The 14,236-nt window shown below is 38.4% G+C and overlaps 1 protein-coding gene across 1 annotated transcript in view; it reads left to right on the forward strand.

Moving 5' to 3' along the window:
* LOC115371805 (ryanodine receptor 1-like) overlaps window positions 1-14,236 on the forward strand; it is a 59,931-nt gene that overhangs the window by 42,914 nt on the left and 2,781 nt on the right. The window contains exons 85-100 of the mRNA XM_030069353.1: window positions 3,079-3,159; window positions 3,271-3,359; window positions 3,697-3,825; window positions 3,903-4,007; window positions 9,024-9,105; window positions 9,192-10,513; window positions 10,652-10,734; window positions 10,877-11,033; window positions 11,160-11,246; window positions 11,653-11,922; window positions 12,767-12,897; window positions 13,036-13,078; window positions 13,163-13,296; window positions 13,399-13,459; window positions 13,808-13,954; window positions 14,050-14,184. Of these exons, the coding sequence (XP_029925213.1) occupies window positions 3,079-3,159; window positions 3,271-3,359; window positions 3,697-3,825; window positions 3,903-4,007; window positions 9,024-9,105; window positions 9,192-10,513; window positions 10,652-10,734; window positions 10,877-11,033; window positions 11,160-11,246; window positions 11,653-11,922; window positions 12,767-12,897; window positions 13,036-13,078; window positions 13,163-13,296; window positions 13,399-13,459; window positions 13,808-13,954; window positions 14,050-14,184 (3,056 nt within the window). The remainder of the gene's footprint in view (window positions 1-3,078; window positions 3,160-3,270; window positions 3,360-3,696; window positions 3,826-3,902; window positions 4,008-9,023; window positions 9,106-9,191; window positions 10,514-10,651; window positions 10,735-10,876; window positions 11,034-11,159; window positions 11,247-11,652; window positions 11,923-12,766; window positions 12,898-13,035; window positions 13,079-13,162; window positions 13,297-13,398; window positions 13,460-13,807; window positions 13,955-14,049; window positions 14,185-14,236) is intronic.

The following is a 14,236-nucleotide window of genomic DNA, read 5'->3' on the forward strand; positions in this document are numbered from 1 at the left end:
GAAGCCTCTCCTATTAATTCAGTTCACTGTCCTCTAAATGTTCCTTGTGGCATTTACTGTTTAAGTTATTTAATATTATGGAATGAGTCTCCTAAACTAAAAGATTATTAACACTGAGATATAACTTTTGAGGGGTTAGAGTTGTTAATTTTTGTATCAGTTGTTTTTTTTTTTTTCTGTTTGTTTATGTATTTTTTTCTGTATGTTTACTAGTTTGACCTGCTAATGGGACTTCACCCACTGTTCCACCTATTGTGTTCTTGTCATCTAATTCTGGAAGTTCATTTTACATTGTATCTGAACAAATTGGCCATGGAATGTTGTTAATCTCCGCCTCCTCATCTCTTAGTCCTCTACTGTTGTGAACACACTGATCCTCTCTCCCTTCCCCACGATCACCGCCTCCTCTCCCTTGTCCCTCCTTTCATGGTCCTCAGACATGAACCTAGATCGGGGTAAATTATGTTTCTGTCTCCCATCTGTCTCCCTGCTCTCTTCTTCCTCTTTCTCTCCACTGTCCCTCTTGCTTAATCGCTTTCATCTCTGTAATGCTGACATTCCACCAGGAGAGGATTGGTTGCCACTGTCCATCTCCCACTTTCACTCTCACCCTCACACCCCTCTTCGCTCTTCTCGCTTGCTCCAAAATGCAGTGCTTGGAATCTGGTCTTCTCTGCTAACCAAACGCCACTATTGGTGAAAACTTGATGCACATCTCTGTAACCAAAAGTGATTAAGTTCGTCATTTGAGAATATTTTTATGTTTCAGTCACATTGATTATAGTGAAGCCATTCTTAATTCTAATCATGGTTACAGACATTGTGGTAATCGCAATCAATCTTGTGCTGTCAAAGCGCAGATCTGGTGGAAGTCCTCATCTCAGCTCCATTGCAGACTGAGAGTATGTGAGTGGTGTGGAGTGGTGTGTGGAGTAGACTCATTCGGCCTGGAGCAAGAAACGGTGGGGAGTGACATTTAGCCCAGAGAGAGGAGCAGCAGGAGTGGAGCAGGCTGATTTGGCTTGGACTTTTGGTTTGATGTTCTTGGTGTTGTCTGTAGCTCCAAAACTGCTCCCTTCCACTCCATATTTCATGGCCCATAATGCAATTGTTTGTAGCCATTGTTTCCCATTAACTGCAGAATCGTCGTCAGAGATCTTTCCCCCACAACAGTTTTGTGATGCAAAACACAGTTTAGGCCTGACCTCAATGACTTTGATCGGTTTAACAAATACAAACTACCTTATAAACTACCCAACTACCCAAGGTTTTTTTTTGTTTTTTTTTTGCACCTGTCATTGCATAATGATGAGCTTGGTAAGCCAGATTGCAATTTTGTGACTTAAAGAGATGGTACACCCACTTAAAAACAGAGATTTTCTTATTTAGTATTATTCTTCACTTACCTTGTAAGGCAGCTGGATTTGCGATTCATGGTCATGAATCCATCTTCCCAGGGTTCAAGTGATGCACTTGTAGCCAAACCACAGGGGTTTGGACCAATCAGCATCCTAATGGCAGCTCTAGGCGTGGTTTATGTGTGACGACAGCGAGAAAACAACAACAATGGTTTGCGGGGTTAGTGTAGATGCTGCTATAGCATCACTTATGTCAGTAGTGGATATATTACAGGAACCTATAATGCAGAAACCTATAATCCATGCCTGCAGCTTGTTGTTGTTTCCTTTTCGACAGTGTCCTACTACGTCATTAGGTTTCCTTGATCTGATTGGTTGAAGTTATTTGCTGATAGACAGTGACCAACAGAGTTAAATTATCCTGCTTATTGTAACTGAAAGAGCTATGGGTCTTGTTGGCACTGCTACAATATGTCAGCAAATGTTTCCTGACTAACATTCCTGTAGAGCTCACTTACTAAAGATGCACACTTTGAAGGCTTGTAGTAGCAGAGCTGATGTGAGAAAGTGCACATCTTGCGGCAGCAGTTACTGTTACCACCGTTTGTTGAGTCTAGCGGAAGATAACAGGTGCAATTGAAGAGCCAGTCAAACAGTGGCAAGAGGAATAAAAACTGAGGTTGTGTTTTATTGTGTTGCTATTGAATCGTAACCGCTCATTTTGACTCAGGAGATATCAACTGATAGACCTCTCTCTGCAGGGAAAAGACTGCAGATTCTCGCAGTTTCATGATGTTTTCTACACCCAGTGGTGACAATTAAAAACATTTTATTGAAAAAATTGCCCGTTTTAGCTTACCATCCCCTTAAGTGTCCCAATGGTCATGATTTTTTTTTTTTTTTTAAAAATCATATAAACTCCAAAGTGGTGTAAATGGAGTGCAAGTGCTAGCAACCTGGAACTGCGTTGATTGGGGAGCAAGCCAGGAGAAGAAAATCTTTGAGCAGAGAGGGGAAAGTGATGCCACTCAACTCCACTGACATACTCAGCTCCGTTGTCAACTCATAATTTTATACGCAGGACTAAAGAATGTGCCACCTCTTTATATTCCATTGCCCCAACCTCTCTGCCACTTAATGCTGCTGCATTCGAGAAGCAAACATGGTCTGTGCTGCATGATCCTGTGTCTGCCCATGTTGTCCACATGATGATGATGATGTCATGTTGTCTTTTATCTGTTCACTGCAACAGTACATTGTTACTGTCTGTTCAATGTATGCATGTTGTTCAGTTTGTGTTACTGTGTTAATTTTCAATGACAGCATGTCTTTGTTATTAGTTGTCTGCATGCCATGCTGATGATGTATCTAGTTTTACACTTCACTGTATGTCAGTCCATTTCAGTCATAAGTATTTGTTTTAATAATTTCATTATGAGTTTGGGACACCTTTATTTTTTTACTATTTCACCACATTGAATTTCATCATACTTTCCATGTTAATAAAAAACATGTTTAGTCTAACATGGTAACTATAGTGTCAGATACTAAAATCCACGACGGAGTGAGGGTAAGCTGAGAAATTAAATGTTTTTGATAAGGATCCTTATCTGTTTACACGCAGGCAGATGAGGTAGTATTAAAGTCTATGAAAACTAATTTTATCCTTATTGTGAAGTGTACTTTGATGCTGTTTTTTTTTTTTTTTTTTTTTTTTTAGGTGAGAAAGTCATGGCAGATGATGAGTTCACGTGTGACCTCTTCCGTTTCTTGCAGCTGCTTTGTGAGGGTCACAATAATGGTAAGAATGACACCTGTCCTGAAAGAGAGCAACATCAAAACAAGCAAACTAACATTGGCACATTATTAACACAAAGCCAAAATGCTCAAGCAGATCTCTGTTTTGCTGCAGATTTTCAAAACTACTTGCGCACACAGACAGGCAGTACAACTACCATCAACATCATCATCTGCACAGTAGATTACCTCCTCCGATTGCAGGTATAGTAACACTAATGTATTTTCTGACATTTTGTATTTCCTTATAGTTTTTTTTTTTTTTTAAATTAGTTGTTAGTGTCTTTAAATTAGTTAATCAGTTGTGTAAACAAACTCAGACCATTTAACACTCTGAGTCAAGATAATCATAATGCCCCACATACTTAGTGTGTAAAGCCATTTTTCTACCACAAGTGTTCAAAAAAATAGATTTCTTGGTTGCCTGAATAAGAATTGCTACAACACCGCTTGTCTTGCAAAAAAAAAAAAAAAAAAAAAAAAAAATTGCAGTGTTGTTTTATCTCAATGCATTGTCCTCCTTCTTACCTTCTCTATCTAGGAGTCTATTAGTGATTTCTACTGGTATTACTCTGGCAAGGAGATCATTGATGAACCAGGGAAGAAGAATTTCTCCAAAGCGATGACAGTTGCTAAACAGATTTTCAACAGTCTGACTGAGTATATTCAGGTAACGGCCGGACACTTCAAACATCTGTGTCCTTGTTCCTTTTGCATGTACAGTAACTCTAAATCCATATTCCACAGGGGCCGTGCACAGGCAACCAGCAGTCCCTGGCCCACAGCAGGCTGTGGGATGCTGTGGTGGGCTTCCTCCATGTCTTTGCCCACATGATGATGAAGTTGGCTCAGGTATGTGCGCTTCACTCAGTTAATTGATAACATGTCAAAATAAAGAAAATTCAAACAGCAACAGGTTCTGGTGACTCTGCATTAGTGCAGAGTGCATAAATCAACTTCTTCAATATTACTCAAACTTCTCAAAAATTACCTTTTCCAACTTACCCAGACTGAGGATGGCAGTGGCTTGAGGACCAAGAAAAAAATATTACCCATAAGACATGACCTTCGTAATAGCTATGTGTGATTCCAGTTGTTCATTTATGGCCGGTTCTGAGAGAATATTCATTTTTTTGTAATTATAATGAAGATGGGTGGCCAAGATGACACATGAGGCATTATTTTAGTTGTGTACTCGCCTTCTATGAGATAAGGGAACTAAAATCATGCCAATAAAGCACCCCCACCACTGCAGAGCCACCAGTAACATCATTATGTTAGTGTTTATTTAGGTTTACCTGTGTACATTTTGGTTTTACATATATATTATATGTAGTATAGATAGCATGAAGTATAAAAGATAGTATGGTATGTACAACAGCTGGTTACATGTGCATGTAAAATTGAAATATTTACTATATTAGTGGTGTAGCCTGAATAATAAACCTGCTCACAAACACTTGACAGACAGTTGACACTTGACAGGTGGCCAGTACACAATTTGTGCACAAAATACTCCACTGTTAATTTATAGAGCAAAGTCACATGGTTTTTAGAAGTATTCTCACCATTTCTCATACCATGCCGCTTTCAGTATGGACTGCCTTCAAAATGGTTCAACACATTCAGTTGTTTTTTTAATTTACCATGCAGTCCAAATGATCAAATAACTTATTCATTCAGTTTTATACCTGTGGCTTTTTTCAGTTTTTGGAAAATGTAATTACATGCTAAAATTTAAAATGTACTTAAATGACCATTTGACGATGTGTGTGATTGATTGTAGTGTAATTATGCCCCCGCGTCTGCAGTGCAAATCTCATGCCTCAAATGAATATTCAGAATGCTTCACATGAAATCATATGACTTCTCCACTCTATATGATATTTTGTGCGTATGTTAGAAGATATAATTTTTGCTTTAGGTGATTTGTGCTACCATCGTGGGGCTCTCAATTTTCAATAAACGTAGAGTATGTGTGATGGCAAAAAAAAAAAAAAAAATCAAGCGATCATCATAATTTGTTTGAGTGATACAGGTACAAAGTGACATATCTCAAGTTTGAAAATACTTTGACTATAGAGCCATTTGTATAGATGGAGGATGAAATGACAGTAATTTTTAATTAAATACATGAGCCATATGCTGATTTATTTACAATTTACCTGCTCACTATAGTGTTGCACATGTGAATCAGTCACAAACATGTTACATTCTTATGCACATTCTCTCCACCTGATATTTACACAGTTATCAGCTGCTTTGCAAGCTTATTACTACAAATACTGTGGTACACCACTAAACAGGGAGTATTTTAAATGATTAAAGCCAAAGTACATTTTGGTTTTGGTATTACTGGTGTATAGCAGACTGTAAATAAAATAATAAAAGCAAAGGAAGTCTTAACACCAAAATTAAAAAAAAGCTAAATTTTGATATAAAAAAGGTTATTTTGAAATGTAATAGTGTTGTTACGTGTTCACAAACTGTGTAATATATTGATCATTTAAACTGTCTTTCACATGGTCAATGCAGGGTAAAGTATGTATCCACTTTATTTATCTATTCATGTGATATTGTCTTTACCAGTTTGGACTTGTTTCAGTGTTGGTTTCCTTTATCACTTTGTTTTATAGTCACCTGCCTTTAAAGATGAAATGAGAATACTTGATGTTGAAATTGCTTAATTAAGGTACCCTGTGGACATAATAATGTGTCTGTTGGGATGATTAGTACCAACAAAAGTTACAATAAGAAGAAAAATTATGTTTCATGAACATCAGAAAAATGTGGCTTAACTTTGCGTGAAAGGCAAATACTGAATTAATTAACATTTATTCATAACCATAGACCTTCATAATGACACAAATAATAGGTACATAAAAAATCATGAATCAGTACTGAAACAATTGTGCCTTAATAAACCAAAAAATACAAATACAAATAAACAAACATATAAATAAATGAAGGAATATACACAAAGCACTGAAGCCAAAGTGCTTGAAAGTTTCAAGTAAAACAGATCAATATCTCTGATTGACTAGAGCACAGATCCAACAAAAACATCTACTGGAAAGGTAATATATTTCAAACCAAAATACCATAAAAATAATAATCGTAATGGCGCTATAAATGCCATGTTTCTTTTTTGGTTTGAGAATTAGGCCTCATAGATCAAATCCCTTGCGGCACATCTGTTGTTAAGCAGCTGAAAATGCACGGAGAGTCTTTAAATTCAATTGGGTGGGGAGTTTTTTTTCCAAAATTATGGGAAGAAGATTAGTGCCAGAAGAGATTGTTTTTGCCTTCTAATACAAACATCATCTCTGCTGACACTAATCTCTTTCCAGACAAAACAAACTGTGGGCTAAAAAGTGAGTTTTGCAACCCAGATATTTCATCACCTGTTTGTTTGTTATTTGTGGAGTCATTTGTATTGAACAACCATTTCAGATGACAATTGATTTGATTTTATTTGATTTTATTTGATTTGAAAAGTTTATTTTGAACCAATCTACAGAAAGCTTCTTGAACACATGTTATCAAATGAGCACTTTGACAGTTGGGTCAAAAGATTTTTAGGTCACTGATATCTGAACTAAATCCATAAAGATTTCCTTTGAAAAAAAAAAAAAAAAAAAACCCTGCATGAAATTACCTTTTCCTAAATCCCTCAGATGATGAGATTTGCAACTTATTGTCCCCAAACACACAAGTGTGTATCCATGCTTTGTTTTGTTTGCACACAGTCTAAAGTATTGATTTTTTTTATATTTAACTTATTTTCCACCCAAATAAAGTGAAACAGCTTTGTTGGGCCCATTTTCATAAATTGATTCATAAAAAATACTTAAATATATAAGATACTTAATACTTAATACTTAAATACTTAAATATATAAGATAAGTTGTTTCTAACCTTTTCCTATATTGAGAGTTTTACCTGCACCAAATTTTGAATTTAATTTTTTCTCAGCTTTTAAAAAGGATACAAGTAGATTGATTCAGTGCACATGAACATTCACTTCTGGTTCTGAAAGAACAATGTATCAATGTCAAAACAAATGTCAAACAAAAAGTCTCATGTCAAAATTGAAGTTCAGAAAACAAAACAAAACAAAACAAAACTCAGTCTGATCATAAGCTTGCAAACTAGGACAATTATTTAATCAATGTGAAAACTCTGGACTCTGGATCTTTTGTGCAGCACTCAAGCAAAACCCCACACACCTGAGCGTGCAGTGACCTGTTGCACATTGACTGAAAACAACTGGATAAAACATTAGGCCGTAAGATTAACAAGTCCTGCATGAATTCTTACCCAGTTAGATTCTGCTTACTGCAACACATACTTTGCCTTGTTAAGCAATTACCACATACCAAGCATTGTACTGGCATTTGACAATATGAGCTTTGTAAGATCAAACATATTGTAATCTTAATTGTATTTTCTTCTGAAATATCTTTAGGCATACAATTATTAGAAGCAGGTGATTATAAGACTTTCTGAAAACGGAACCGACTTTTAACCTACACTGTTGGAGTATACACTATGATTTGACACTATTTTGTGTTGGAACATACCCTTTAATCTGACATTCACTCTGTGTGTAAATGTTTAACTGGAGTTAGAATAATGCTGATTGCTCCATTTTCATTAATTAATAATTAACCTTTTATTTTGTGGTGTTTCACAGTCAGATTGATCTAATAGATTTTTTTGTTGTTTTTAAATGCATGTAAAGTACCCCAACTCCAACCTCAGTTATGATGATTCATTGTCATCCTTGGCATGTTCAGGGTGAATATATGTACCTATTAGATACACAAACACGAACCAGGCTGGATGAATGAATAAGGTCAGTCCATTCATCTGGTTGTCAATCTTCTTGAGAATCTGTAGCAACATAGTGACACCATCAGAGAGGTCTTCAAATTATAATTGTCTTCATTGTGTATATTAACTCCATCAAAACCTGCCATTATATTCTAAACTACTGGTTGCACCCCACTGTGTTTACAGGCAAGTTTTGACAACCGGGGCATGCTGTACTCAAACAGTATTTTGGTTTAAAAATTGTCAGTAGTAGCCTGTAATTTACTTATGCTCTGCCATCTTTGGCAACTTTGGCAGCTCATGTGTCCTTGTGTTAATGCATTACTTTTACTGTGGTGCAATAAAGGAGTTTTCAAGCTTTCAGGCCACCCCAAGATTATGCCAGCTTGAGTAATTATTTCTTCCCTCTCCGGTTGTGCCAATTGGTGAAATTAGCTGGTAAAATGTCGGTGTGGTCTGAACCTGGCTCAGAAGTATGGATTGTTGGTACAATGCATTTTTTTATAACAAGATAACACATCAGTGCTGTCTCAAAAATGCTTGAAATATTAATATGTAATGAAAGCTGTCAAAATGATGGAATTGGTATTCAGAAAGGTTCCATCGAAACTTTCATGTAGCTGTTATTTATGTTTTGTGTGTTAGAAACCAGAGTTCATATAAAGCCAAAGATAATAGTTAAGTTGGCATTCAGTTGTTGCTAAACCTATGTTTCCTGCCAAGTGTCACGTTGGTAATGTGGTAAGTCATAACAAGTTCTTTGAGAACAAGAGTTTGATTCATTTTTTTTTTTTTTTTTTTTTTTTTTTTTTTTGGCAGCATCATTAATTAAAGCCTTATATTAAAACTATTTTGGTTACCATAATTATGTGTGATAACAATGGAATGTTGACAGTTTTCATTTTTGTTTACCACTCCATTTGTTACCCCATTGCATCCTTAATTATAAACAAGTCTGTGCCATGTGAACCACTAGTATTTCAAAAGTACTGTTATTACTGTATGGTCCTATGTGCCTTTCTATCATCATAGGATTCCAGCCAAATTGGTCTGCTAAAGGAGCTTCTTGACCTTCAGAAAGACATGGTTGTTATGCTGCTCTCACTGCTGGAGGGTAAAGGAGCAATTTCTGTTTCTGCAAATGCTCATGTGTCCCTGTCTTATCCATTTCAAACGATAATTTTACTCCATGTGGTTCAGGAAATGTGGTGAATGGTACAATTGCCCGTCAAATGGTCGACATGCTGGTGGAGTCCTCCAGCAACGTGGAGATGATCCTCAAGTTTTTTGACATGTTCCTCAAACTGAAGGACATTGTGGCTTCAGATGCTTTCCGTGATTATGTCACTGACCCAAGAGGACTGATCTCCAAGAAGGACTTCCAGAAGGCTATGGACAGTCAGAAGCAGTACTCCCCCTCTGAAATCCAGTTCCTTTTGTCCTGTTCAGAGGCTGATGAGAACGACATGATCAACTACGAGGAGTTTGCCAGTCGCTTCCAGGAACCTGCCAAGGACATTGGCTTCAACATTGCAGTGCTGCTCACCAACCTCTCTGAACATGTTCCCCATGACAGCAGGCTGCAGAACTTCCTGGAACAGGCAGAGAGTGTGCTGAACTACTTCCGCCCCTTCCTGGGCCGCATTGAAATAATGGGTGCCAGTAGAAAGATTGAACGCATCTACTTTGAGATCAGTGAGGTGAACCGTAGACAGTGGGAGATGCCACAGGTCAGAGAATCCAAACGACAGTTTATCTTTGATGTGGTCAATGAGGGAGGTGAATCTGAGAAGATGGAGATGTTTGTCAATTTCTGTGAGGACACCATCTTTGAGATGAATATAGCTTCACAGATTTCAGAGCAGGAGGAAGAAGAAAAGGAGGAAGAGGATGATGAGGTAGTAGAAGGTGGAGGGGAGGGAGGACCAGGAGGGGGCGCAAATGGAGGAGGAGATGAGGACAGTAATGGAGAGGAAGGGCCACCAGAATCAAGCTCTGCCTTTGCAGACTTCATAAACAGCATGTTTGGCTTACTTAGTGTTTTCACCTTCCGGAACCTGCGCAGACAATACCGCAGGGTGAGAAAGATGACCATAAAGGAGATTGTGGTGGCTTTGTCCACTTTCTTTTGGACAATCCTGATGAGCATACTCCACTTCATTTACAGTGTGTGCAAAGGCGTCTTTATGCTTATCTGGCAAACCCTGTTTGGAGGTGGCCTTGTGGAGGGGGCCAAAAACATCACTGTGACTGAGATTCTTGCCAGCATGCCAGATCCCACACAGGATGATGTTCATGGGGATGTGCCAGGAGAACCAAGGGCAGGGGAAGAACAAGACACTGGAGGGGTGACTGACACTGGGGAGACTGGGAGTGGAGAGGAGGAGGAGGAGGATACCCAAGAAAAGGAGGGTGGGAGAATACCAGGTATGGATGCTCCAGGTGGACTTGGAGACATGGGTGTTGAGGCACCTGTTGAGCCTCCAACTCCTGAAGGGACGCCGATAACAAAGAGAAAGCAGGTGAGTTTTTAGTACATGGCTCACACGTTTGAATTACCTAACTATTCAGCGAAACCTGTCTCCTGTATTGATGAGAAAACAAATATTGAAAATCTGTCCGTCGCTGCTCACTAGTACTTAGAACCATGTTGTTTTCAGCAACCAGAGGAAGCTGATGCTGGACAGAAACCGCCTGAACCTCTGGCCATTGAGGAACCTCCTCCAGAGCCTGAGAAGGCTGAGTAAGTCGGAGTCTTTGTTTTTTTTTTCTCATGTCCACATCAGTTTTCCTCAACACCCTCTCTCTCAGCACAAATTGGTGTTAACAGAATATGCAAGTAAAACTCATACACAAATAGCCTAGCTGTGCTCTTTGTTTTTCAGTGTTGAAAATGGAGAGAAAGCAGAGAAAGAGTCTCAGACCAAAAAGGAAGAACCACCAGTGGCACCAAAGAAATCTGCAGCCAAGAAAGACAAAAAACCCAAAAAGGAGGGTTTCCAAATCTGGACTGAGCTGGATGTCCAAAGGAATAAATTTATGGTGACACATTTGCTTTGCTTTTGCTTTTGCTTTTTGTTTTATAAATAATGCTTAACTGGTACTTGTTGACAATTTGCTTAACCAACTTATTAATCGTCTGAAAAAATATCTTTCTTTCTTTTGTAGAACTACCTCTCAAGAAACTTCTACAATCTGCGTTTTCTGGCTCTGTTCATCGCATTTGCCCTGAACTTCATTCTGCTGTTCTACAGGGTCAAGACATAATTTTATATTTGAATATTGAAAATTTATTGGAATTTTTTTGTACGGTCTATTATCTTGGCTGATCATCAGGTTTTGCCAGACAGTAGTCCACTGTTTATCCACATCTATGGGAATGTTCAGAGAACTAGATGTTTAAAATAGTGAAATGTTCTGAAATGGCAGACAAGGACAAAATGGTAATCATACATTCACATGCACTGAAATACTCAGTATAGTCTAATTTGCCACTTACATGTAGATGATTGGGTCAAAAGGAAATAGCAACAGTTAAGCTCAGCTCTGAGTGTGTCTTTGTGCTTGGTTAATAGATTAATCTGTTGGGATATATGAGACTCAGTTAATTACAGTTTTATTGCACCATGCCAATGCCTCTTAATCAATCTGCTTTGCGCAGGTGTCTGACACCCCCCCTGAGGGAGAGGAGATGGAAGGATCTGGGTTGTTCGAGGGAGGGACGACATATGAAGGCTCTGGGCTATATGAAGGCTCAGGAGAAGAGGCTGAGGGATCTGGGATGGGTGAAGGAGATGAGGACGAGGACGACGTACCAGTTTATTACTTCTTAGAGGAGAGCACTGGCTACATGCAGCCCACAATGGCCTTCCTTTCAGTCCTGCACACAGTCATCTCCTTCATATGTATCATTGGATACAACTGCCTTAAGGTATGACAGACACACATCACAACAGATTCCCCTCTTAATATTGTGAAAAGGCCTAGCATGAAAAACAAAGTCCTTAGAAATGCAGGTTAGTATAAAAAAATCACTTCAGCAGTTCACACAGCCATAACTGGAGCATCTATATAGCACATTCATAATAGAGTTATTAGACACATGCGTTAAGTATTAAGAGGGAGATAACACACAAAACAGAGGAGTCTTAGAAATCTTTTTTCTCCATCACGAGAACTCCATCAGTGGATCATTGATTTTAAGAGCTCCCACACAGCAGCACTGGGGCCCAATAAATTATTGCTGTCACATGGCCCTAATATTTCATGTCCTCTGGCCTTGTTAATGTAAGGAAAACAACATCCCCTTGTTGAGCAGCTGAACCATGCTCAAGGTAAAAACAAAGGTCAAAAAAGGAGAATTATGTCCTATATTAATCCGACAGCACCGTCTCACCCCACTTTTGTTCCTTTTATAAAACTTATCTGGGTTTTCTCTGCTACCTTATCTGCTGCTACCCTGTTTGATCTAATCTAACCTGAATCTGTTACAAGCCCACTTCCTACACAAGACAATGCACAATGTTGCTGTAATGCAGAAACCTAAATGTGTGTGAGGCAATACTGTAGCAGATGAAGCAGAGAACATTAATATGGAAGGACTTTCAAGACAGTATTTCTTTGTATAGTATACAAAGACGTTATAATAGACATTATTATTGTGTTAGCCACAACTGAATCAGAATACATCAGCAGAACAGACCTGTACATTATGTTCCCGGGTGGATACAAGAGAGACATGCAAGAGAGACACACTGTACATGTTGTTTTCGCAGATACCACTGGTGATCTTTAAGAGGGAGAAGGAGCTTGCCAGGAAGCTGGAGTTTGATGGCCTCTACATCACTGAGCAGCCTGAGGATGATGACATCAAGGGCCAGTGGGATCGACTGGTCTTGAATACACCGTAAGTGTTGAAAGAAATCATAATGTTTCTCTCACCAGACAGACAACATTCATTTAGCACACAAACGAGTCATTTAGATCCTCCAATACAGATTTTCATCTTAAAAAATTGAGCCACATTTTCATTTTTGTTTCATAGCTCTTTCCCAAATAACTACTGGGACAAATTTGTCAAGCGAAAGGTAAGCTTTGTTTGCTTTTGTCATGTTTTTAGTGAGTGTGAAATGGATTCCAGACAGCAGTTAATGTGTAATGTCCATGTGCAGGTTCTGGATAAGTATGGAGACATATATGGCAGAGAGAGAATTGCTGAGCTGCTGGGAGTGGATTTAGCCTCCCTAGATGTTAGTCAACAACATGAGAAGAAACAGGAGGAGCCAGACAACTCCATGTTCACATGGTACAGCACTTATTTACCCAGCAGAGACATGTTATACTCTTCTGTAAAAAAATCTTAAAAGAATGCATAGGAAAATAAATATAAACTGTTGAATCTTTTCAGGGTTACTTCCATTGACATCAAATACCAGATCTGGAAATTTGGTGTTGTTTTCACGGACGGTGTAAGTAAACACAATATGAATATGAACACTGAGGTAACTCAGGTAATAAATACTATTTAAATTTTATAGAAATGTGTAAAATGGGTGTCGGGTATTATATATCCCAGGTGACAAACACATGAATCACTCATGATTGGGTTAAAGCATCAAGGTTTACATGTACAGTATGATTGATACCCTTTACCTTTTCAGAATAGCAGCCATTGCAAAACTTGTCCAGTTTCCAAAAAAAACAAAAAAGATTTGACCCTCATGACTTGATACTTTGTCCCTCTTCTTTTACATGTTGTATTTTGTAATAATGGATTTCTTGTTTTCATGTCTGTTTTCTCCTTAATCTCTTTGTAGACTTTCCTTTATCTCTGTTGGTACTTGGTGATGTCTTTGCTCGGTCACTACAACAACTTCTTTTTCGCCTGTCACCTCCTGGATATTGCTATGGGTGTCAAGACTCTGCGCACAATCCTGTCCTCGGTCACCCACAATGGAAAGCAGGCATGTGCAGAAATAACCCAACAATCGAAATATTTCACTACTGGACTTTGTTGCTACTGTTTGAATGAACTCTTTCTGTTCCTCGTTTCCACCAGCTAATGATGACAGTGGGCCTTCTGGCTGTGGTGGTGTACCTCTACACTGTGGTTGCCTTCAACTTCTTCCGCAAGTTTTATAACAAGAGTGAGGATGAAGACGAGCCAGATATGAAATGTGATGACATGATGACTGTGAGTCACTGTTCATATCCAAAAATGTGCAATTTGACATCAATTCTCAACA

This window comes from Myripristis murdjan, chromosome 14 (assembly GCF_902150065.1).
Source record: "Myripristis murdjan chromosome 14, fMyrMur1.1, whole genome shotgun sequence".
Classification (NCBI taxonomy): Eukaryota; Metazoa; Chordata; class Actinopteri; order Holocentriformes; family Holocentridae; genus Myripristis; species Myripristis murdjan.